General features: G+C 40.9%; 1 protein-coding gene and 2 long non-coding RNA genes across 4 annotated transcripts in view; 2 read left to right on the top strand and 1 right to left on the bottom strand.

The window, feature by feature from the left end:
- The window catches only part of LOC116673439 (uncharacterized), an 8,339-nt gene extending 4,745 nt beyond the window's left edge, over positions 1-3,594 (bottom strand). Inside the window, exon 1 of the long non-coding RNA XR_004327840.1 lies at positions 3,584-3,594. This is a non-coding gene — a long non-coding RNA (uncharacterized LOC116673439). The remainder of the gene's footprint in view (positions 1-3,583) is intronic.
- The window catches only part of LOC116673437 (uncharacterized), a 14,566-nt gene extending 4,798 nt beyond the window's left edge, over positions 1-9,768 (top strand). The window contains exons 3-4 of one of the 2 annotated variants that reach the window (XR_004327837.1): positions 4,627-4,636; positions 6,605-6,617. This is a non-coding gene — a long non-coding RNA (uncharacterized LOC116673437). Of the gene's footprint in view, positions 1-4,626; positions 4,637-6,604; positions 6,618-9,757 lie in introns of those variants that run through there. The other variant, XR_004327838.1, reaches the window with a different exon arrangement.
- ntf3 (neurotrophin 3) overlaps positions 1-23,922 on the top strand; it is a gene marked incomplete at its 3' end in the record, with an annotated part of 44,859 nt that extends 20,937 nt beyond the window's left edge. The window contains 1 exon segment of the mRNA XM_032505770.1: positions 22,520-23,922. Coding sequence (XP_032361661.1) covers positions 22,520-23,395 — 876 coding nt within the window.

The raw sequence follows: 23,922 nt of genomic DNA, 5'->3' as shown, positions 1-23,922 counted from the left end.
TTTTAATTGGCCATTAAAAAGGCCAATACCAATATATCAGGAAATGCCTAATATCGGCCGGCCGATATATCAGTCGGGCTGTTGTGTAAAGCAGCTAAAAAAATAAATTGTATCGTAACCTAATTTTACAAGTTACAATGGATTCCATAACATGGTTATGGTACTGGTATCAAAGTCTGGTATCGTACTTGTGGCGATCCCAAAATATTTTTAACGATACCCAGCCATACTCACAATTCCTCTAACTTTATTGTAGAGCAATACTTACTCGCTGAAGTAAGTTTGAAATGGAACTAAGTAAAAAACATTTCTACTTTGCTCACATTTCTAGGGTATTGTAGTCACTTCTTCTTCTTCTTTCCACAGGAAGAGCCAAATATGCCATTAGAGGAAATTCCAAATCCTTCTTAAAAGCATTAAAGGTGTACTCTGGCGATTTCTGATTACATTGTTACTCACCAAAACAATTAGTGTGTATCCTTGAGGCTCTATACACATGTTGAATCCATTTCCTTTCTCATAAACCAATGAACCTTATAAGAGAGAGGGATTTTTAGGTGACACGTTTATGGCTTTATTAGGGATGAAAGGCAAGGGAAGGGGAGAGAGGGAATGATGACATGTCTCGCACCGGACACATTGTGGTTTATGGATGTCATCTTAAACCCTCTAAGCCAAAGGGGCGCCCCCACATTTTCTTTAAATTTTGAAACCTGCATTGTTTATATTCATGCCTACTTGCCTGGAGTCAATTTTTTTCCTGCGTTTGCTGGCCCATCGCTGCATTTATTGGCATGTTGTAGAAGAGAGGAATAATGTTGGCGGAAAAGTATATTGTGTGTCCGCATGTAAGTTGTGAAGGGAAATCACACAAATAAATCAAAAATTGTAGTCTTGTATTGTACTAGTTTTTTTGTTTTTGTTTTTATATCTGGGTTTATTTGAGACCTGCCAAGGTCGAGAGCATGTTTTGTGAGGGGGTCAATCCTGAAGGAAGAACCAAGTTTCTTTGACGCTTGGTTGTCTTTAGAGTATAAATGATTAACAATTGTGTAATTAGATACATGTACCGGGATAGGCAATCACATATTCAGAGAATCAACAGGAATATTCTCTCTTTCTTCTCTCCCTGAATCAGACTCACTGCAAGGTGTGTGTTCTTGTTTTGTTTTTTTTCACTGTCAAGTGAAGGAATGTGTACATGTAGGTATGGAGCCTACATTTGTATTGACATGTACTCTGTGTCAGAATTTACACCCCTACACACACCAGGCACTTTGACCTCAACATGCTCACTAATCTTTACCTTTCCACAACAGCTTTTAGCACACACCTAATACATTCTTTAACATCACTTTCATTCTTTGAAATGCACACACAAACACACATCACACCAGAGACACTTGCTTTTGAAACCACACTTGTACACAAACTAGTTTGCTATAGGCATAATGCTGATGACTCACCTGGCTGGAGATGGCAAAACATTCAAAGGGTAAATCACTGTTATGATTGGAACTCTGCCCTTCCCTTAACACCCTGGGGGTGAAAGAGAGCAAGATGGGAGGTGGAGGAAGACAATTGAGGATAAGCTGCCTATCTTACAAGCCTAAATCACAAAGTGGAGTATTTGCTTGGATAAAATGTGGTGGTAGCTATGATCACTTCTCTGCCCACAGGAAATGGGAATTTGTACAATTTAGTGAAATATTAACAATGAAATGTCTTGAAGGAATAGTTCAGCATTTTGGGAAATACATTTATTTGTCTTCTTGCCAAGGGTCAGATGAGGGGATCAATACCTCTCTCATTAACACAATTTTATTAGTCGGACAATCGCTGGTGTTACTTTTATAAGGTCATGTGTCTATCAAAGTGTTTTTCCCAGCTGAAAGGGCCCAGCTGGAAGCGCTTGAGAGCGCTTTGGAGCAAATACGCAGGTGTCTTTTAGCTGAGACGCTTTGGTTGTCAGAAGCACATAGGAAGAAAGGACAGACGTGCCAGTATATGTGGCCAGCAGTTCATTTCTCCATTAATGTTGTTGTTGTTCAGCACTTGTACATGTAGGGTGTGACAGTTGGGCTTTGTGGTATTTGTTCCACTCTTCCTTTGTGATTGGATGGCTGGGTAAAAGGCGACAGTGACAAGCCTAGCATTTTCCCAAAGTTGAACACTTTCTACAACCAGGAAAAAAAAACACACCAAACGTGCAACGCTCCGTGCAGAATAGACGCATCATCATTATAATGGTATTTGAAGCATAGTGTAAATACATGGCGCTCCCATTGCAAAAGAATAAAAAACAAAAATGCTGGCCTCAGGAAAAATGCTTTGGTGGATACACAACGCTACCAGGTAGAGTGCACTCAGTGCTCTGTGGCAGCCTCTGCGATAATCTAGAGATAAGGTGGAGATTTCTTTCACCCATCGACCAATCGATTGGTTAAAGAGTAGGTAGAATTTCAGTCAACCAAGATTTTCTTTGGTTGACTACAACTCTATTTGTGTCTGGTATCGGTTCAGTTTTTCTGTGTTGATGAATTATAGTTTCCAGTACAAATACTTGGCTGGAAACAGAGCTACAGATCGTGTCTTTCTCTCTTTCATTTTCGCTCCCTCCCTGTGCAGTAACATCTGGAGTCAATTGGACAGTATTAGGGCTCAGACATCGGCGGAGTGAAAATCCATCTAGAGGATTTGCCGGTTTGGCACACAGCTCGCTAAGCCCCATCACTAAGCGCCCTGACTGCATCATAAGTGGGGTCTCCACGGTAACTGCAACGCACACCGTCCATGGCCACCTTCTCAGTTTGATACAGTTGGGCTTTCCTGAGCCAGTAGGTTTCTGGTTGGAGCTGTGAGGTCCCAACAAATGGGTCAGGGGTGTATTTTTGGTTTTAGTTAATCCTGCGGGATATTGATTATGAGTGCAGCTGGACAATCTTAATTTAGGGTTAGACTTTTATTACCTGGTCCAATACCAATATGAAAGACCAATACAGTTTATTCCTAATTCCACATTAAATTTTTGTACCATAAGTCCCACTGCATTTGGACTGCTGCATTTCAGGAAATCCGGTCAGACACACACTGAACCGAACAGTTGTGTCTTTCAGCCCAGTGTGTGTTTACTAAAGTCGGGCACTGACGCATGACATTGGGGTCAGAATTTTTATTTAGAGAGGCAACATGGGGCTTCTTTTTTTTTTTAGGACAACTTTTTATTTTGTAATATGTCCTTAAAACTTAAGTTTATTTATAATCATATTTAGCTTGCATTACATATATTCACCAGGTAACAGTTAATTCATTCTAGTTACTTTACTAACCCTTGTGTTTGCTTCATTGTTGCTTCTGTCCTGTCTGTCTCCCCTGTATGTGTTTTACTTTAATGTCTTATTTTAAAACTTGTAGGGATGATCCGAGTACTCGGCTGAATCGAGTATCCGGTACGGATAAAGCACTTTTGCCGAGTACAAGTATTATACGAGTAATACGAGTCAATATCCGTGCTCGGACTGAATACAAATCCTCAACTGGCCGAGCTGCGTTCTGTGATAGTCACAGCGCCCCCCCCGCCTACAAACACGCTTGGCTCAATCACACACACACACACACAGAACACGGAGAACTGCGCTCCCTCGGCCTCTCTCTCTCGCTCTCTCTCTCTCTCTCTCTCTCTCCCGCTCCGTCAGTCAATCAGGTCCGCGGGTCTGGTCCGCTAACGTTTAGGGTTTCTTCAGCTTCAGGTTTGTTTTTAACTTCGGTTTGTAGTCCTTACATCCTTAGTAACCAGTAGATTTCTGGTGAACGTGGGTTTCAGACGTGCTGCTTGGTTTAAATGCAACTCCCGTTGCATCTCTGCCGGAGATTTTTTTTTTTTAACTGTCAGCTGCATGTAAATAGTTTTCTAATCAGCAATAAATATAACAATTTCTGATCAACCCATATCAATTGCATGCTTAAAATAACATACCGGTTAAAGCCCCGCCCATTTCAAGACAACCAGACCCACTTCCGGGTTAAATCTGACCACTTCCGGGGTAGGCCCCGCCCAGTCCGAGTACGGATCCGGATACAGATAATTCATGTGGTAAACAGATACAGATACAGATAATGCTGTACTCGCTCATCCCTAAAAACTTGTTAATTTTTGCAGTTGTTTTCAGTATGTACATAATACTCCATTAAAGTGTAAATAATATGATTCACTTTGGTTCTTGTTATCATGTGAAATTAAATTAACCACAGTTTTTCACAGCAGTGATTCTGGTTAGTGTACTTTAGTTTTGGTTTTATCCTAAGCCTTCTGTGTTGCTCAAACACCTTGACTGTTTCTGGCTCAGTTTATCTGCAAAGTGAAGGATGGCTGCTGAGTTTAAGTGTGGTTTGACAGACTGTAAACTATTAAAATGTAAAAGTTGATAAGCTGAAAGGATTAATCCAACCAGTCATTGTTACTTTACTTAAAGCTGTTAGTGTTCTAGGCTAGGTTTATTAAACTTAGTATATTGTCCCCATTTGTTGACATAACTTGAGGCTTTAAAGTAGACAAACTTAAAGGTCCCATATTGTAAGATGACTTTTCCATGTCCTTTTTGATTATGAAGCAGGTTGATATATAAGAAAGGTGAAAGTATCAAAACGTTCAATTCACAGAGAAATGCACACATATTGCCTATATTCAGAAAATGTGATTATAAAAGAGCGGTCAGGTTCCATACTATTTTGCCGCTACAGTGACGTTACAGTCATTCCCTAGCTGCAATGAAGGTGCAGACTCCGAGAGCTTTTTCATGAACATTTCAGACAGAAGGTGAATACAGGTATATCCAGACCGATGCCTGTAAACATGTTCTTGTAGAAACCCAACATACAAGTATGAACCCAAAAATGGAAAGACTATGGTACCATTAAGTAATTAAGTTGATCCAAGAACTGTTGAGTTCTATTATCAAGAGTTGTTTCCAGGTTTCAGATATTCAGTTGTAATTGTTTATCACTAGTAAAGCAGTTTCAGGTTTGACTATTTTTCCTCAGTTACGCTGCTGCGGTTATTTGATTGTTTTTAGGAAAGGCTCTATGCTTTTTATTTTTTTCCTCCATCAAATGTAGCCTAATAATTACACTTTCAGTTACCTTTTGCTGATATGCCAAAGTTTGATTTGCTATGCTCCTATTTATATGCACTTATAACATCCTAAAATTACTTGGGAGCAAAAGTGTTAAGTACACTGCCTCCACAGTATGTACAGTATATATTCACCCAAATGACTGCTTCGGTCTGTTTTGCTCATACAGTAAATTGTTTATTGTTGGTGGTGTCACAGGAGCTTGGTATGTCAAGATAAAAAGGCATGAGGTGTAAAGTATTTCAGGCTAGTCCTGCTGTAATGAACTGAAAATAGAAGCCATGACATAACAGTCACAGATGTTAAGAGAATATATCAGTAATTGTTTGGTTTTTGTCCTAGCTCACAATCTAAAAAATGTCCTTTCAATCCCTTCAGACATTTTTTCAGTAGTAGTAACACAGCAGTTTTGTCAATTTCAGACAAATCCTAACTGTAAATGTTCTTTTAGCTACTTTGAATCTAGATACATTTAAAGTGCACAGCATAAAAAAAAACTTCACATCTCTTAGGATTTCACAAACTGCAACTTAACAGTACCACAGCTGCACTGTCATGAGGTTTTCTGCATCATGATTCAATGAGAAAGACAGAAGAGGAATAGAGATTAGCAGAGCCATATCTCCTAAAGCTTACTTGTTAAGCATCATTGGCAGATTTTTCTTTAGAAACATAAGCATCTCAGATGTTGAGCTGCTAATGTCACCGCCACAATGTTCCCCATCTTCATCCAACAACTCAGCATACATAGCGTGTAAGGAGCCAGTTCGTGGTACTTTCTCTGAGGGCTCGGTGCCAGTCGCTTCCAAACTCGCCTCACCCTTTTGCTGCTCCTGTCCAGTGACAAGGACATCAGAAAGCAGCCCGCGAATCTGGGGCTTGAGTACGTCGGAGAAATATCTGTCTTTACACCTTTTCTAATAAAAAGATAAACAAAACATTAATGGATTTACTTGAAAATATAAATAAGAATCAGAAATACTTTTTAATTCCCAAGGGGAAATTGGGTTAACTTACAGTCTCTTCTTTCTAGAAAAGAAATATGTAACACAGCATAGATAGATTACAAGAAAAAAGAAAATAGAGCGTAAGAAAATAATGTTCTAGTATTTAATGCATTTAATAGTTTATGCTCTGCTCTTGCTTTGATTAGTCAACTAGTCTTGACCAAATAGGCAATAGCAAACTCCGAATTTGCATTTTTACTCTGTAGTCTTAACTCTTCTTCCAAATGTTTATTTTTCTAGTAAATTTAGTAAATTTGAAGGAAATGCCAGCCAGTCTGCCTACAAAAAGATTAGCGCACTGTAATCATTTCAGGCATCTATCAATCATTTGGGCCAAGTTAGATTTTCTTACAAGATGAATTGGGAAGCCTACTTAAGAAATCCATATATTCACTTAACATTAAAATTATTTCAATATAGGGTTAGTGTTAACCCTAACACACAGAGAGAGAGAGAGAGAGAGAGAGAGAGAGAGAAAAATGTGTGAATAAAGTTCTCACCTCGGTTGAGCATTGTTGCATTGGTATACAGGCGCTTCGATTGAATGTCACTGAATCAGTTCTGGACAGCTTCCAACAATGTTCCACCTGGTAGGTACATCCGGTTGTAGCCTCTTAACAGGCCGGCCAAGTGGCTTCTGAATATTTTGCAGTCGGGAGTAAGCAAGCTGAGAATGATTGAAATGGCCGACGACGCGTCTTCCACAGGCTATTATTATCAGCGATCCTGCGATGTGATAAAACCCCGTCCGCAACGGCAATCTGCAGTGTATGAACCATGCACGGCAGGTTAGGTAGATCTGCATCCCTCATGGCCTTTACCGTGTTCTTGGCATTACTTGTTATAATAACGTGGACTTTTTCCTTCGGGATTCCCCATGCGCAAAACATGTCGCTGAATGCGGCCGCAAGAGCGTGTGTAACCCCGAAAATTCTTGAGAATGAAGCACAGCTCTTTTTAGTTCAAAGTTTTAATTAATAAACTGCGCAGTTAGACTCAACATGGACATGGGGCATACATTTGAACTCCTAAGGTCCCTTGTGAAGCTGATTGATGTGATGTTGTCCTTCATAAGGGTGTCAACATGTGCAAACACTGTTTGGTATAACTGCGGCAGGGAAACATCAGTGAAATATTTACGCTCTGGCGGAGTGTAGCGGAAATCCCTGTAAGACATGAGTGGTCGGAAGCCTTTGTCTTCCACAATTGACAGCAGCTGGTGATCGAGGCTCGGATCGATTTGAATTTCATTTTTTTGGTTGATATTTACTTTTTTTCTTGCTGTCATTACTGAAGGGTTGCTGTCGTTGCAATGATACTGTTACAGACAGCTCAGTGTGTGGCGCCGGAGCTGCTACACCACTCCGGTTTCTCTCTCTGCCTTAGCGCTAGCTAACTTTGAAAACTCCTTGCATTCCTTTCCGTGACTAACCTTCAAATGTCTGATGAGGTTGGAGGTGTTGAAATGTCTTGGAGCTTTCCACCACGTGGAATTTCCTTGGCACACACATTGCAAATCGCTAATGTATTGTGTTTTTCAGACACCTTGTAGAACTGCCAGACCGGTGAATGTAGGGCCGCCATTTTAGCTGTGTGTAGAATTCTTCTCTCACAAGTAGTGCGTCATCTCCTCGACCCATCTGATCGGCCTTTATAGAGACCACCGATCAAACTATTTAAAACCTTTATACACCGATAATGATCAGTGACCGATCGGAGCACCCTTAGACATTATGATTTTTGTCTGAGGGTTCTGTAGTGTCCGACAGCAGTTGGCCTGCCCTATTAAGCATTACTGCAGAAGATTACCAGACTGGCTTGCCAGTTACAATTAGTTCAGAGGTAAGACAGTGATTTGCTGGTCACTGTCCTTTTCATCTCAACTTCTTAAAATAGCTTAATCCTCTCTCACCTTTATTTTGCCCCAAGCCTTTTTTTTGTCTCGTAGCCATATTCAAGTTTCCTCTTACAACTGCCTCTCCTGATTGTCCTAGTAAACAACAGTTCCTTGGTTTTTCTTTTCATCCTCTGATTCCCAATTCTCTGGATTCTTCCACAGCACTAATTCCATGAGAACTGTCATGTCATACACTCACTTTGCTGCTCTCAATTTCTCTTTTTTAACAGAAATGTTTTCATACAGTTAATCATTTCTTCTTTGCCATCCATCCATCCATCCATCTTATCCGTGGTCTTTGCTGTACTTCTAATTTCCTGTGTTTTTTCACAATAAAAGCCTAAATAGGAAGGGAAGAAAATTCTGTAAAAAGTGTTGAGTTTTCATTCGTAAACTATTACATTTGAGTTAAAGCAAACCCCAATTTGTCAAATACCATGTAAACACCTTACTCTGGTTAAAACAGAGGTAGAGAACTCCTTCATTAATCAGGGTAACCCTCTGTGTTTACACATACCAAAGTCAGCGGGCCAGCGGCAGCAAAGGGCATGTGGTCTATCTGTTTTACTCATTGGCGAGGCAGCAGCGGAGATCGGGAGATGGCTAAACCGACAGTCCATCTCCGGGCTTGTCAACGCTGTGTCTCCGCAAAAAAAGTGGAGTGAGCTAGCAGCCCCTGCTGCGGCCCCTGGCTAGCATTAATGTTAGGTAGGTGTGTTAGCAGTGAAAAAAATCTGGCATAACCCGGTTATTCACTTGATCGGGTTTAGACCATACCCCGGTTACTGCTGTGCATGTAAACGTACCGACTGTTTGCCTGACATGACTCTGTTGCTGTGCTGATGGAATTAGTGTTGTAAAAATGGACATTTCACTGAATTTGTCAAGACAACAGGGAAATATGGAGGACGTTTTGAGTTAGCATTAGCTGTGGAACATGGGAAATTAGAAATTAACAACCTGTTCTTACTCCCAAATCGTCCAATACAGCAGCTTGATCAGTGGCCCTCAGTGTCTGATACCGACGCAACCCTTTAATGACTGTAGAAAACACACCTGGCTTCAACCACAGAGCTGTGAGATGATGTAGTATAAAGAGTCTACATAGTGAAAAATAATAATTCATAGAAAAACACAACTCTCACCCAGAAGACTGCTATTGGTGCCCCCTCGTGAAACCAAAAGTCATTGAAATTAAGTTACGTTGGTAATTACTAAACATAACCAAACCCTGCAGATTAAAAAATTAACCAGAGGGTTAAAAAAAAAAGTTACGTCAGGGGGTTCAACCAATGGTACATACAGTACATGCTGTGTTGGGAGTGAGAATGTGTTAAAATAATATAAGGGGTAAAGGCCACTATTTGAAAATGTAATGTAGGAGATACAGAGTCTAAGGCAGGGAGAATAGCTAGGTTTTGAGAAATCTCTTCAATGTTGTTGCTGACTTTACAAAATTGGTCTCAAATATTATATTAATATATTATAAGCACAGCGGGTGTACAGTGGGTTTATGCAGATGCCTACTACTGCTGATTATGACGTTATTCAGACTGGAAAACCAAAACAATTAACTAAAAGATGCTAAAATGCAAGCTGTAATTTTCCTTCCTTTTTCTTCCCCCTTTATCCTCCTATTCCCCATCTGGTTGGCTCCCTTTCTGCTGCTTCGCTGCCAGAAATCGACCAGGCTGCCTTAAACATTACTTTACGTAAATCAGGCTGAGGTTTATCCTGCTCTAACACGCTACTCTTCTGCCTGTAAACACCACCTTTTCTTTTCATGCCCTTCACACCAGAATCTAGTTGAAGGGCATGTGTTCAAATATTCTTTCTAATTATGGGGCATGTTTTCACCAGCCCCTCAATGAGTTTACATCACATCTGCACTGAAATCTATCAAGTACACACAGATGCCTTTCTACCGCCTCTCACCCTGTAGATGGTAAACGGAGAATAAAAACATGATTATTTTTCTGTTATTCAAAACCCTATCGTGTGAATTGCTGCATTTATATTGTATGCATACCTGGGGTTGATGCATACAATGTATAAGTGAAGCCAAAACATCTGGAACGCCCCTCGTGGCTGGCTACAGTATAGGTCATAAACCTCATCCAGATTTCAGAAAACAAGTGTGGGAAAATAAACTGAAGAGTGGACATTAGTAGGGGGAGGGATAGGGATCAATAGTGATGCCTGTGTTAAGAGTTACAGAAAAAGATGCATATAGATGTGCACAATATACCTTAACAGTTTTGAGTGTAAAAAATGAAGCACTCTGAGGTGAAGATATTGTCCTTAGTGGCCCTGGCTAAAATCCCACCATGGTAGCAAAATGCTGCCTGGAATCACATAATTCTCTAATTTGCCAAACACTGACTGATTAGAAAAAAAAAACACAGAATGCTGTCACCTGAGAATGAAACGGTGACGCTTTAAGGCTCTCACACGATGACTCTAATGTGTGCCCTGATAAAACGAGTAATTATGGCCGTGGAAGCTTGTGCAGCACAGCAAAATGTCACTAATTCAAAGTTAGCTGCCGCAAATTTAGCTTGCCTGCAGGCTGTTTTCGTCCTGGAGGAGGAGAGGCTACTTTAACAAACCAAATGTGCATGATGCTTGCATGCATTCATTCTCATTCACTTAAAAAACATATATGGACAAAAAAGGGCACTTTGGCCTTGAGAGCTAAAGGGGCAGGTGTTCAAGCACCTGTTGTCTTGCCCCAACATTCTGCTGCTGCTGCTGCTGATGTTCTGGGTCATATTCCAAATAATAAAATTTCTGATTGCAGAAATTTTAAATGTCTGTGGTTGCGTTGAAGCAATGCGGTAGGTACTGTGGTTTGTTTGAATTGGCCTGCGGTTCTGTACTGTCGCCATCCGCCATGCACAGAAAAATAAACAACCCCTGACATCTGCACACACACACACACACACACACACACACACACACAGCGTTTCAGCACATATTTTGTCAGATACACACAGAGATAGGGGTGTTGTTTTGGAAACTATTGGTAGGTACACACACCTGCTGCTGGGATTAATTTATTGCTCTACTGGTCTGATAACCCGTAGATTTGGAGAGATGATGTGCATGCACTTGCTCATACTGTAAGAGTTAAACAGACACACACACACGCACACACACACACACACACACACACACACACACACACACACACACACACACACACACACACACACACACACATTTCTTTCTCTGTGTGTCCTTCCCTGTGTGCTTAGGGTTGCTCTTTCATGTATGTTACGTTTACATTCCTTATGCTGGGCCAAATCACTCATAAATTCAGACACAAACCAAACAGATTTCAGATGCTGTTCAACCATGCGAACAAAGATAAAGAGATGGATGGATGTATGGAACAGCTGATGAAAAGGGCATCGAAAACTGTTTAGTGATCAGCGTTATCCACTCTAAACTACAGTATAGCTTCAAAGATTCACTGATTAATCAATTAGTTGTCAATTATTAAATTAAAAATAGAAAATGAAAATAATCATTGGTTGCAGCCCTACTCTAAACACAGACAGCCTATTCCATTTATGCACACCCTAAACATAATATGCAGACTTTGGATCATTTACACATTAACTGGCATGGATTTTCATAAATTTGGGAAGAAGTTTAATTGCAAGTGAAATTGTGCCTGGGACTCAGGGGCATGTATCTCATCCCTGTGAATAAATCTCAACATGATATAATGGTGCTTGACCTGCATGTACACATGAAAGTCAGAGCAGTGCGCCACTGCTGAGGAAACCTGTCTGTGGTCCTGCTAAGACGCTGCCAAACTGAGGCAGATTATCTGCATCAATCCCTTGGGAGTTCAAAACTCAGAGTGTAAGAGTCTGTAGCTTCTATCTGTGGCTTCCCCCAGGCAAGTGACACATGTATCGACCCATCTCACAGTTAATTCACTCACTATACTATACTATACTATACTATACACTATACTCTCACTATAATTTACATTTTGTGCATTTCTCTGTGCAGCAGCCCTAAGATTCCATTTAAGCTTGAACCGGATTAATAGCTTCAGTGAGCGTGGAGAGCAGGCGAGCCAAGGATCCTGGCAATTCACCCAGCTCGGTTTGCAGGGACAGGTATTTTGGACACAGAGAGGGAAATGGCATACAGACTGATAGAGTAAGTAACTGAGAAGGTTACATACGTGCACATGTGTACCTTCATAAACTCTGTTTGCGTTGGACCAATGATTTGGGGAGATTTGATGATTTATATTAATAGTGGAGATTGTGCTTTCCATGCGCAACAATGTTCAGTATCTTCAATATTTTGGACAGGATTTGTAAAGCAAATTTGATTGAGTCTGTGAAACAAGGAGGTTATCAGGGACATGGCAACCCGAACACACTGAAAGTCATCGGACCTTTCCCAAATCCTAAATTTGTACCTCTTCAACTCCTAGATCCTCTGACTTGTGAGCCGGAAATCAATCTAATTGCGTGATCTTGAAGGATGTCCCTATTCCTAAAATGCACAGCAAGGATCGAGGAGCTAGGCTCAAGGAGGCTCCCCAGAGGAGCTATAATCAAGGATACACCATTGTATACTATGCGGAAGTGGAATGTTAGTTAAATGCCTGTTGCCTCAATTACTCTCTCCTTGCGTCTCTTCCTCGACTCCTCAGCTTGAATCTACTGCGGGCAGAACTAAGAACCGAGGAGAGGAATTGGGGATGCAGAAACTGCGAATTGGGACATGGCTATTTTTTGAAGGAGAGTTGCATTTGAGATGAGATTCTACCCATGCAATGAGCCCTTTACAAGATGGAATAAGGAGGTTATCAGACTTTGTGGGGTTTGTGTAAGAATTACATAATACACTTCCTGTGTGTGAAAATGGCTTAAGAGAAGGATAAAAGCACAAGCGGATAGAGAAAGGAAAGAGGAGAAAGGATGAATATAGGCTCATAGGCATGAGATGATGAGCGGATGAAGAACAGATAATGTTGGGGGGGGGCTGGACACAGACCTGATGGTCCGTGAGCCTCCTAAACTGAACATATGAAGGAGGCAAAGGGGGTGAGACAAACATTGCTTACTTTTTTGTTCTTGAAAATAAACTCGAATTTCCTCCGTTAACATTTTTACTTCTAAAGGGGCACCAACCATTCACCACCGCTTTCAAAATATTTTTCGTAAATCGTTATAGTAGTCACTTGAAATTGTTGAAAGACCATGCATTACTTGTTTATGAACACTAATTTCACAATAATAATGATATGTTATAAATAAATCAAGATTTCATGACCACTATCACTCCTCTCCCCAATCTGTCAGAGTTGAGTTGGTCCACAAGTACGTATTGTTACGTATCACAAATGTATCTTTTTTTTTTTGAGAGACACGTGTGTTGATTTTGGCTTTTTGAATTGATGGACATTTTATTTTGAGACATTTGAGTATAGCGCTCACTGCTCATATGCCTACATGTAAGTAGTTGGATAAGTTAGTAAATTACATTTGAGAAATCCCCTTAAATATGTCTGATATTTTTTACATTTCAGAAATCCCCTTGATTATTTCTGATATTTTTGACATGAGGACAGCACAGGTGACAGGGTGGTGCACTGGGCGGGGCGGGGTGGTTGTGGACAAGGGGTAGGGAATGTGGTGGATGGGGGGGAGGGGGAGGAGGAGGGGGCCTTTGAGATATAATGCCCAGGGGCACCACATTGTCTTAATAGGGGCCTGCGGACTGTTTGTCTGTGTGTGTGCAGAGAGAGAGAGAGAGAGAGAGAGAGAAAGAGACACAGAGATGGTGTTGTCTTGAGTCATGTGATTGTTAACCAGCAGAGGTGTTCATTTGCATACAGGTTTAGTGGCTTGATGGTTAGAAGGGAACTATGCAGTTTTTTTTAGCTTAATGTACCTTAAATGAACAGCTCCGGAGTCATTGGAATGGTTATTGACTTTTTTGGGGTTGACTGGTGGTCGTCTCGTTTCCCCCTAGCGTCTGTGAGAGAAAAATCCACCCTTGTAACTTTGGGCCGGCGAGTTGCGTCAGGAAGTACTTCATGATATCAGGTCTTACGATGTAACGAATTGCTTGATGGCACTGCACACAGACTGTACAAGAGCCGGCTAGCTATAAGAACAAGGTAGCAATGGAGTTTTCGCACGCGTCGTCATGGCTGAGCCGGCAAAAAAGAAACAGAAACTTAGGAAAGCATTGTCGGAGGAACAGAGAAAGAGGAAGCGGCAAACTGACCGAGCAAGGAGTCAGACACAAGTTAACATCGGTCCTGCGTCTTCAGAATGGCGAGAACTGAGACCTGGCGTTCTTGCTGTAGCACTTGTAAATATCTTTGGGATAAACCCTGTTTAGTCTTTGTATTTCTTGTTATTGGGACTTTAGGATGATTGCTGTTGTCCGTAAAGGTTTTTATTATGATCACTGTCTTTTACGGGCTTACTAGCTGTCTACCTCAGTGGATATGTCTCTGTGCATTCTCCGGCTTCTTTGAAAACAAATATACATGACCAGAGGGAGAAGATGGGAAAGGGGGGAGAGTTGCCAACGAGTTTTTACAACAGTGTTGCCAAATATCTATTCCAAATCTGTAGGTGGAACTCTGTTGCAAAACGCAATGGTGAAGTAGGGGATTTGATTTGCGGGGGTATTTTGGCCACCGTAATGTTATTAGTGTTGTGACTTAGCAGTAGATTTAATTAACCATCAATTGATGCGACAAAAAAGGCACCCTTCAATGTGTGTGTAGAACGTATCGGGGAGAGCAGCATCTAGATGGAGTTTAGCGAGTAGTATGTAAGGGGGAAATTCCACGTAGGGAGGTTGGTCAGGGTGGTGGATGGGTCAAACACAGGACTTTCACCCAGGAGAGCGAGTGTTCATGTCCCGCGTGTGTCCTTAACCATCCTGTTATTGCCCACCCCCACCCTTCTCCTAAACCCAACCATTCCGTTCCCGCAAGTCTCAGAACCGTAAGCCCACCCACAACCTTTTCCTTAACCTAACAGAGTCAAAAAGGACGCCAATAGTCCCGACCAAGCGCGTGTTATATGACGCTAAAGGCGACGACCAAGCACGTGTTTAGCGTCAGCGTCAATAACAACGACAAAGGCACCTGACCAAGCGTCCGTATTTTACAAGATGGGAGTGATAATGTGTAGCCAGACCCAGGGAGAGGATGATGAAAACTGATTCCGGTTCAGGTCGGCAATTTTCTCGCATTGCACAGCGCTGCAATCTCCGTTTACGTTATATTCTGCCACTGGTTAGAAGTGGTAAATGTAGGCTACAGCTCACAGCAACTCAATACTATATAGTGTTGGCAAGCCCCCCTTATTTGGACTGTTTTGTACAATAAGAAGCCTTAAGGCTAATCTTTCAATTTTCTACGATCATGAGAACCTTTGGTTTCCCCACCTCTCACTGCTTAAAATAGAGATAGCAAGTTTATTGTGTTTGCGGAGACTTTTATTTAGCAGCAGCAGCGTCGCTGCTTAGCTTGCACGGCGGCTGGATCGTTGCAATATTGCTATATCATGCAAGAATCGCAGTGTCACATATACAAAAATCAATCTTGTCGGGTTTGTAATGTGTTTGTGTCCTAGGTAGTTGGGGGACGATGGGGAGGCGACTTTAAAACAATGTTGGCTCCTACTGGTAGTCGTTATTTCAGTTTTGACCAAGGTGGTGGAACAACAGACCAGAGATGCTCACAATTCTCTGAGCTTGAGTCCAAGTCAAGTCTCAAGTCTTTGAGACTTGATTTGGACCCAAGTCTTTGAGCTCGAGTCCAAGTCAAGTCTCAAGTCTCTCGTGGTTATAATGAGTGTTTTATCATCTGCTGCGTTCTATTCAGGCTGCTCAGAACACTGCATAGCTACATATAAAGAAGTCCTAGCATGTAATATGGTATTATGAATCATTTATTTATTATCATACAGTGTCAGCTTTGATAAGTTGTCTGATATACAGTATAATCAGTGTAAATTTAGATGTATTCGAGCCAGAATCCTTTATCTTGATACCACACATTTAGCATTCAACAAGTCTTTGGTCTGAGCCTTTTGGTCTGGAGTTTTTAAACCAAAGCTTTTGAGGAGTGGCCCAGCAGCTACCAGTGTTTTTGTTGTTCTTCCACATGTGTGGCCATGCGCAGAAGATACAATACGTGTTACGTAGACACGTTATTGGTTACGCAGGGAGGGGAATAACACTTAGCTCATCAGAAATTTCCTATAAAATAAAGATTGTTCACGAGTCTCAAATCTAAAGTCCAAGTTGAATTTTAAGTCTTTTGAAGACGAGTCTCAAGTCAAGTCTCAAGTCTATGTGTGTGCGACTTACTGTGTGTGCGACTTGAGTCTAAGTTCTTAAACTCCATCTCTGCAACAGACTGGCATTCCCATCCCTAGAGCTACGCCGCTAGCACAGCTAAAGATTACAGAACTTTGAACTCTGAACAGGTTGAGTGTATCAGCTTGTCATTTTTTGTTCCTTTGGTTTTTACACAAAATTAAAGAAACTCATCTTGTTTTATTGTCCTATTCATTATTTAGGCCAATTTATGGCTGGAGATCTGCCCCAAAGTAATGTTCTTTGGTGATTATTAAGACGGTGTTTACTGGCCTCAGATATTGGCAGTAAACATTTAGCCAATATACAGTACGTGTTAACAGGAGTCACATGAGGCGTTGTGGTGGTGTGGGGCGACATAGCCCCAAAACTGTGCATTCCAGTTTCACCCAGTTCTGTGACTATCTTCAGGCCACAGTACCATCTGAATGTCACATGAAAAATATATTTTCCTTGAGCAATTACCCACTTAAGTGTGAAGCAAAAAGCTCAGAGGCACGTGGCAAATTTCTTGTAAACATACTTATTGCTGTGTCAAATCCCCTCTTGTTTCAAGGAAAAGAGATGCTGATGGTGACCCTACACTAAAACTATAGGCTGGTAATGAGCAGCAGTTATGGATTTCCTGTCCTAATCACTGCAACTCCAGATAATCTCGGAAGACCTGTAGAGGAATATGAGGAATCCTGAGTTCCCTGAGGTTTCAGATTTTTCTTCTTGCCCAAACCTGCTCCTTTAAACACTTACAGTATGTTCACAACACAGGTAATCAAATCTTATTAAAATAGATTTTTGGTAATAACCACAACTGAAGGATTACATGGCCTTCTTTGTTATGATCTTTCCTGAACACTTTAAATCCAACAGAAAAAAGTTAAACTTGCTTAGACCTGGAGCACCTGGATAGCTCGCCTGGTGGAGCGCCAGGTTTGCTCCTCTTTGCTGCATGTCATTCCCTCTCTCTCTCCCCTTTTGTGTCTTTGGCTGTCCTAAGAAGATGAACGGCTAGAATGGCCAAAAAATAATCTTAAAAAAAAAAAAAAAACTTGCTCAGACCTCAAGCTTCTAGTACTTCCAGCAAATGTTACATTTTGGAGAAACAAAGTAAGAAAAGTACCATGCAACAACCACAAAAGGTTGTAACCTTATCTGATTTCAGATTCAGCTCACAGCAGGGTCAACAATTACAGAGATGAAAGGTTTGGGTATGTCAGTGGCGTAGACAGAAATAGTATTTTGGGCGGGCCAGTACAAAAGTGAGTGGGCTTTTTCAAAAAGACGTAGAAGCAAAAAGGACAAACTGAAAAAAACAACAACAATTTTACCTTCCAACATATACTGCATTACATCGGCAATAGCAGTACTGTCTACAACATGCTCAACCAACAAAGCTCAGTGTAAAAGGTTTGTACACAACAGTATAGATTTTAACCTATTCAGGCTCAAATTTATTTGCACCGGCAGAACCAGCAGCATTGGCTCTGCACAGCACTGTTAATAAATTAACCATTTTATTGCACAAAGTAGCAACTAAACATGAACCCAAAAAGCAGGCGTTTACATACTGCACAACATAGAAACTGCTTACATTTGAAAAATTACAAAAGATCGTCCTTATTTACACTGTATCCCAAGAAAATTGTCCATACCACTTTAAAGAGAAACCATTGTTGTCTGGCCTGTGCCGCGCTGGCCCATTACTGACTACACGCCTGGGGTATGCTTGGTCGTTCTGTTCAAACACGTTGAACCTAAGTTGTTTATACCTGTTCCGAAAGGCAAAGTCAAAAGCCTGTCATCATAGAAGCTTGAATGTATTTACTGTACTAATGGGAATAACGGCGCACACTTTTGGAAAGTCTCTCTTCTTCGGCATTCGTGATGCTGCATTCAAATTTGACGAAATGTACTTTATGAAGAATAAACTACATGTCCTGTATTTGGACAGAATCCTGATTTAAACACTTTCATTTACATGTAGTCACATACTGTGTATGCTCCTCTGTTAGCTATATCCCTAATCTGATGCAATCTGTCTTGGTTTTATCAGACTACGTACAAGTCAGGATCAGTACTACTCCACGCCAGGACTCCATTTTGAGATATTACATATATCCTGCATAACATATACATATATATATATATATATATATATATATATATATATATATGATATCATGGACATAATCATTAACATTTCAAATGAATCATATACACTTACCTTCAGCTTTTTGTGTTGTAGCCTTCATACAGAGCTTTACGCAACTACTCATATGATCCTTTCTGGTAATCTGTTTATATTTTTTGGCAGTGTGTGTATTTTGAATTTGTACCTTATTTTTATGGTATATTTGCACTCTATATATTTGCACTCTTTTCTACTTTTTACCGCAACTGCTGCACAACAATTTCCCTCGGGATAAAATCACATCTCTTCTTATCTGAGTCGGTTAATGCTGCTCAGAGTAATCACAGTCCACAGCTTTTCTGCAAACAGCACGGGGCCAACTAAATTTTAGGAGAAACGCAACCAGACTCCACTCTGCGTTGGCGAATCATGTAACCGGAGATCAAACTTGTCAGTGTGTTATGAGCTATGGTTTGAGGCAATGTGAGAATCCTTTACAGTCTCTGCCACTAGAAAATTTTTAAAGTGCCCATATTATAAAGAAAAGAAAACACTTTTTTCTGGGATTTGGGGTGTTATTTTGTGTCTGTGTTACTTCCACGTGCATACAAACTTAGGAAAAAACTACCCATGCTGTTTTGAGTGAGATACAGGATTCTGAATGTCCTCTGGCTTCAGTCTTTGGGTTTTTTACTTCACTAGCAGAGACGAGGTGGCTAACCGTAGCATGCTAGCATACTAGCGCTAGGATACTAGCTTGTTTTCAATGGCAAAACACTGCTACAACACACACTAGTTCACCAAAATCTCCCCAAAAACTACTTCCATGTCCCTGTTCTGCAGGTATTCCACAATTGTCCCTTGTTTAGAAGAAGTCTCCCAGCTAATCCTGCCTTGTACTGACCAAAGTTGGAAAAAGAGTTATCTAGCTGATGTGATCTTACCTAGCTACTGAGCATTTGCCACTCCCAACAAAGATAGTATAGAAGTGAACTGTCTCACTCTGTAGCTAAAACAAGTTAGATGCCTCACTCTTTGGCTGAAATAGAAACCTAAACACACTGCAGCAATGTGCGGAAAATATGTTTTTTTTAGAAAATGAAACCATGTAAACCCATTTTGGTACAACCTCAAAATACAATTATGTACCTGAAAATGAGCAGAATATGGGTGCTTTAAAACACTATGAGGGTAAAAAAAAACAGACACAAGCACTGAACTGCCCCAGAGTTTGTGTAACAGGTGAATGTTTCCTGCAACAACAAGGCATGTCTCACTTGTCTCTTTTCTTCCTTTCTCTGTCCCCCAGTGAAATAAACTGCCTTCAAATGCGGTTCGAAAACATCAAGACCTATAAACAATCTAACAGAAAACAGTAATTGTGAAATATAAAGTCTACTTGAGCTATATTGGGGGGTTAAAGAACACAACAGGACGTCACACAAATGGACTGTTTCTTTGATAATCCCTCCGCTGCACCACTCTGCGACAAATTGCTGTATCATTTCTTTTGGTCTGAATGCACCGTGACAGTGAACAGCTGTGTGTAATGCCACTGCTGGGGCAGCACTAGCTGGCTAACTCCTTCTGATTCATGCAGTAGGAAGCGCTTGATTTGATACTGTATACAGAAGAGTTTTTTAGAAGCAGAGCACGCATTTTAAACATCAATACGATCAATCGACCATATAGATTTAATTGTGGGAGGCAAACATTGTGATTGCAATTAATATTCAATTAATCGTGCAGACCTACAGCAAAGTCTGCCCAAATACCTTCTTTGTCTTCCCATTGATGTGTCTCGTCATCTTCCATGTCAATGCCGCCTCCAAATCTGAGTCTCATCCTAAGGCCGACTGAAAGACAGGGAAAAATAGTTTATTATTCATTATCAGATCTGTGGTCACACATTCAAGTGCTACAGATTGTGTCTGTAAATAGGTTCACCTTGATGCCTATTAACCAGGTAGATTACATGCATGACACACCTAAAAGCTGAGCTAAAGAAATATGTAATAAAACACAAGTTTCCCTTTCGTCAAACTGCAATATGTGTAGCTTTATGAATGAGGCCAGTTAGCTTTAGTAAAAGACTAAAACTGCTTTTCCCAGAACAAACGTGGTGCTGACACATCGGCTTTTCTGTGCATGCACAGGTACACACAAACATTAAAGAAGGCTCCAATATGATGTCATTCTATGAATCGCAGATTTCCTTCTGATCATTAGGGCTGGGACGATATGCTTTTGTCCTGATTAGATCCTTTCACAATACATGGGTATTGCAATTTTTAAGTATTTGAAGGAAGTGAGTATTGAGATTTTCTTTTCCTTCTTTAACAAAAACAAAAGTTGAATAATACACTTCTAGAGACAATAAATCATGAGACATTTAAAACAAAAATTAAGAATGACAATCAATCTGACATTTATTTCATTTGTAAAGAAGTACATAACATGTTTTTGTTGCCGTCAGCGGTACTGCATGAACAGAAAATATATGGGTAAAATCACTGGTTAAAAAAAAATTAAAAAAATAAAAGATATTGATTCTAGGTAAAAGACTACATTTTTAAAATCTTTTTTTTTAATTTTTAAAATTTTTAAATACATTTTTTTCCTCACTACTTATTACCACAACACCAAACTTTAAAACTTTTCTGGTAGTGATTATCTGTAAAGGAGATTACAAAATAAACAGCTGGAACTCATTCAGGCTTGAGCAGATGACTGGGTGTGCCTAAATACAATGTAAAAGTAAATGTCACTATTGAGGGCGCTGGAGCTCAGGACATAAGCTGAGCCAAGACATGACATACTGTGGTAAGAACAGACGCTTCAGGTAGGGCTTGTCTTGGTAACATTTTTGGCTTCGACTGGAGGAAATAAGGCCAGAGCCTTGGCACAGCAGTAGTGGTGGTGTGATGTAATCTTTGACTAACATTTCCAAAAGTACTGTAAAAGTGTGTTTTTGATCATTTTGGAAAATAACACATCAAGGAATTGTAAAGATAGCAAGATAGAAGTCACAAAGACAGTGTTCAGTGTTGATATCTTAACAAAGGAAGAATTCAAATACACCTTTTCTGGTTGTTAGGCTCCTCAAACACAAGCTCTTTGTCTTATTGAAATCCTTACCTATAATTAAATATAAAGTAAAACTATTTGACCTTTTAGTATCTCTTCTGTTCAATATGAAGCTGGGCGTTACCTCTCAGAATCACCTGCTGGTTCCAGGGATTTTAACTGGCAACCGCCTCTTTACAACTACTTAAAAAAATGTAATTGACGCATTTAGAAAGAGACAGACACATATTATAGTGTGACAACTAAATCTGTGTTTCAGCAGCATCCATCATTCACGCATGTTCTACTCTAAACTGAATTATGGGTGTTTTATGGCCATGTTATAAATATATAACATAACCCATAACTTAGTTTATACCAAGAGATGTGCACACGCACGCACGCACGCACGCACGTACGCACACAAACTTCCAACAAAACCACAAATGTTTTTTTGAGTTTTGTAGTTGAGTTTTCTGAAGCGTTTTTGTTGGGTGTAATTAGTATAACTTTGATACAGAAGGGTTAAAAACATCATGACTCTCGGGCAAGTTCTGAAGTTACAGTATAAGACATCAGAGACAATGATGTCCTCAGGATGTTTAAGTCAGACTGAATCCATCACAGTCACTGCTGTTGTAACTGCAGTCTATGTAAATATAAGGGCCAAATCAATAGGCCAAAGTACAATAATTAACCTCCTGTTTTTAAACAATGGCATGAACCGGCACAGAATCTTTGCCTCGCGTCTCTCCCACCTTCAACTCTCCCAGCCCCCCTTTGGGAGGTGAACCTCACAGACTGACACCATTGACTATGGTGTGCCGGCAATTATGTTTGTGTTCATTAAAAAAGAAAATAAGTTCAATAGCATATCTCTTAAAAGTGTCTCTCTTTCTGTCTGCAGATCTTACAGGTGAATCTAGTGATGTCCATCCTGCTGTATGTGATGGTCCTCGTGTACCTCTATGGTATCCAGGCAACCAACATGGACAGCAATCACCAGGGGCAACAACAGCAGCCAAGTCCTGACCCCTTAAACTCCCTTATTATCCAGCTGCTTCAGGCTGACCTGACGAGGGGGAAGACAAGGGGGAACCAGAGCCAACAGGGGAGAAACAGGGACACTGAGCCCCAGGAAATGCAGCCTCCTCTGCTCAGTGCCAACTTTCCATTGGAGGAGCAGGGCGATGCGGAGCAGTGGGGCACAGGGGCTCGCAGCGGCGGGAGCAGCGACAGCGTAGCCGACCAGCAGGTGATGCTGTTGAACTCGGACCTTCTCAGGCAGCACAAGCGGTACAACTCCCCTCGGGTGCTGCTGAGCGACCGGCTACCACTGCAGCCACCGCCGCTGTACTTCGCGGACGATTATGTAAGCGGCGGATTGGACGGTGCAGCAGGAAACAAGACACGAAAGAAGCGTTACGCTGAGCACAAGAGCTACCGTGGGGAATATTCTGTGTGCGACAGCGAGAGCCAGTGGGTGACGGATAAAACCCAAGCAGTGGACACCAGGGGGGACCCGGTCACAGTTCTGGGCAAAATTAAAACCAGTGCCACACAAGACATCAAACAATACTTTTATGAGACACGCTGTCGGACCCCCAGGCCCTTCAAAGGTGGCTGCAGGGGCATCGATGACAAGAACTGGAACTCGCAGTGCAAGACGACACAGACGTACGTCCGAGCACTGACGCAGGTTCGCAATTCAGTGGGCTGGAGATGGATACGCATAGACACTTCCTGCGTCTGTGCGTTGTCAAGAAAACGTCATAGGACGTGAAGAAAACGCTACAAGCCTTTGGAATTGTACTTCCTGTATAGGATTCTATTTCCTGTTCACAGTGCTCCCCACCACAGGATTATGTTTCATGGTGGTGTCGCGACACTTTAAAATTAAACTTCTACTGATGATATCGTGGGACCATTTAAATGATATTTCAAAATAATGTGCTGCAATGTTAGTGCAGTGCCGCTGTTACGGAGGAACTCATTTGAGAAAGTTTGGGGAGGGAGAGAGTGAGGTGGAACTACAGACATAAATTATTTAAATTATATGCATGTAGTTTATACATGTCTATCTATATATATCTATATATATATATATGACGTATGAAAATATTTGTGTTATTTATTGAAGGAAGAAAATGTCTTTAAAAATGTAAAGAAACAAGCTATGAACTCATTTTGAGACTGTAATACCGAGCTGGGCTGCAAAGGTGCTTCACATTAAGACTTTACATGTGCCTTGACCAGTGTGGCTGCAGAGCTAAGAGACAGGACATGGTAACACACACACACACACACACA

Source organism: Etheostoma spectabile, chromosome 23 (genome assembly GCF_008692095.1).
Source record: "Etheostoma spectabile isolate EspeVRDwgs_2016 chromosome 23, UIUC_Espe_1.0, whole genome shotgun sequence".
NCBI classification, from domain to species: Eukaryota; Metazoa; Chordata; class Actinopteri; order Perciformes; family Percidae; genus Etheostoma; species Etheostoma spectabile.
Note: the sequence above shows the minus strand (reverse complement) of the source record. Positions and strands in the feature narration are given on the sequence as shown.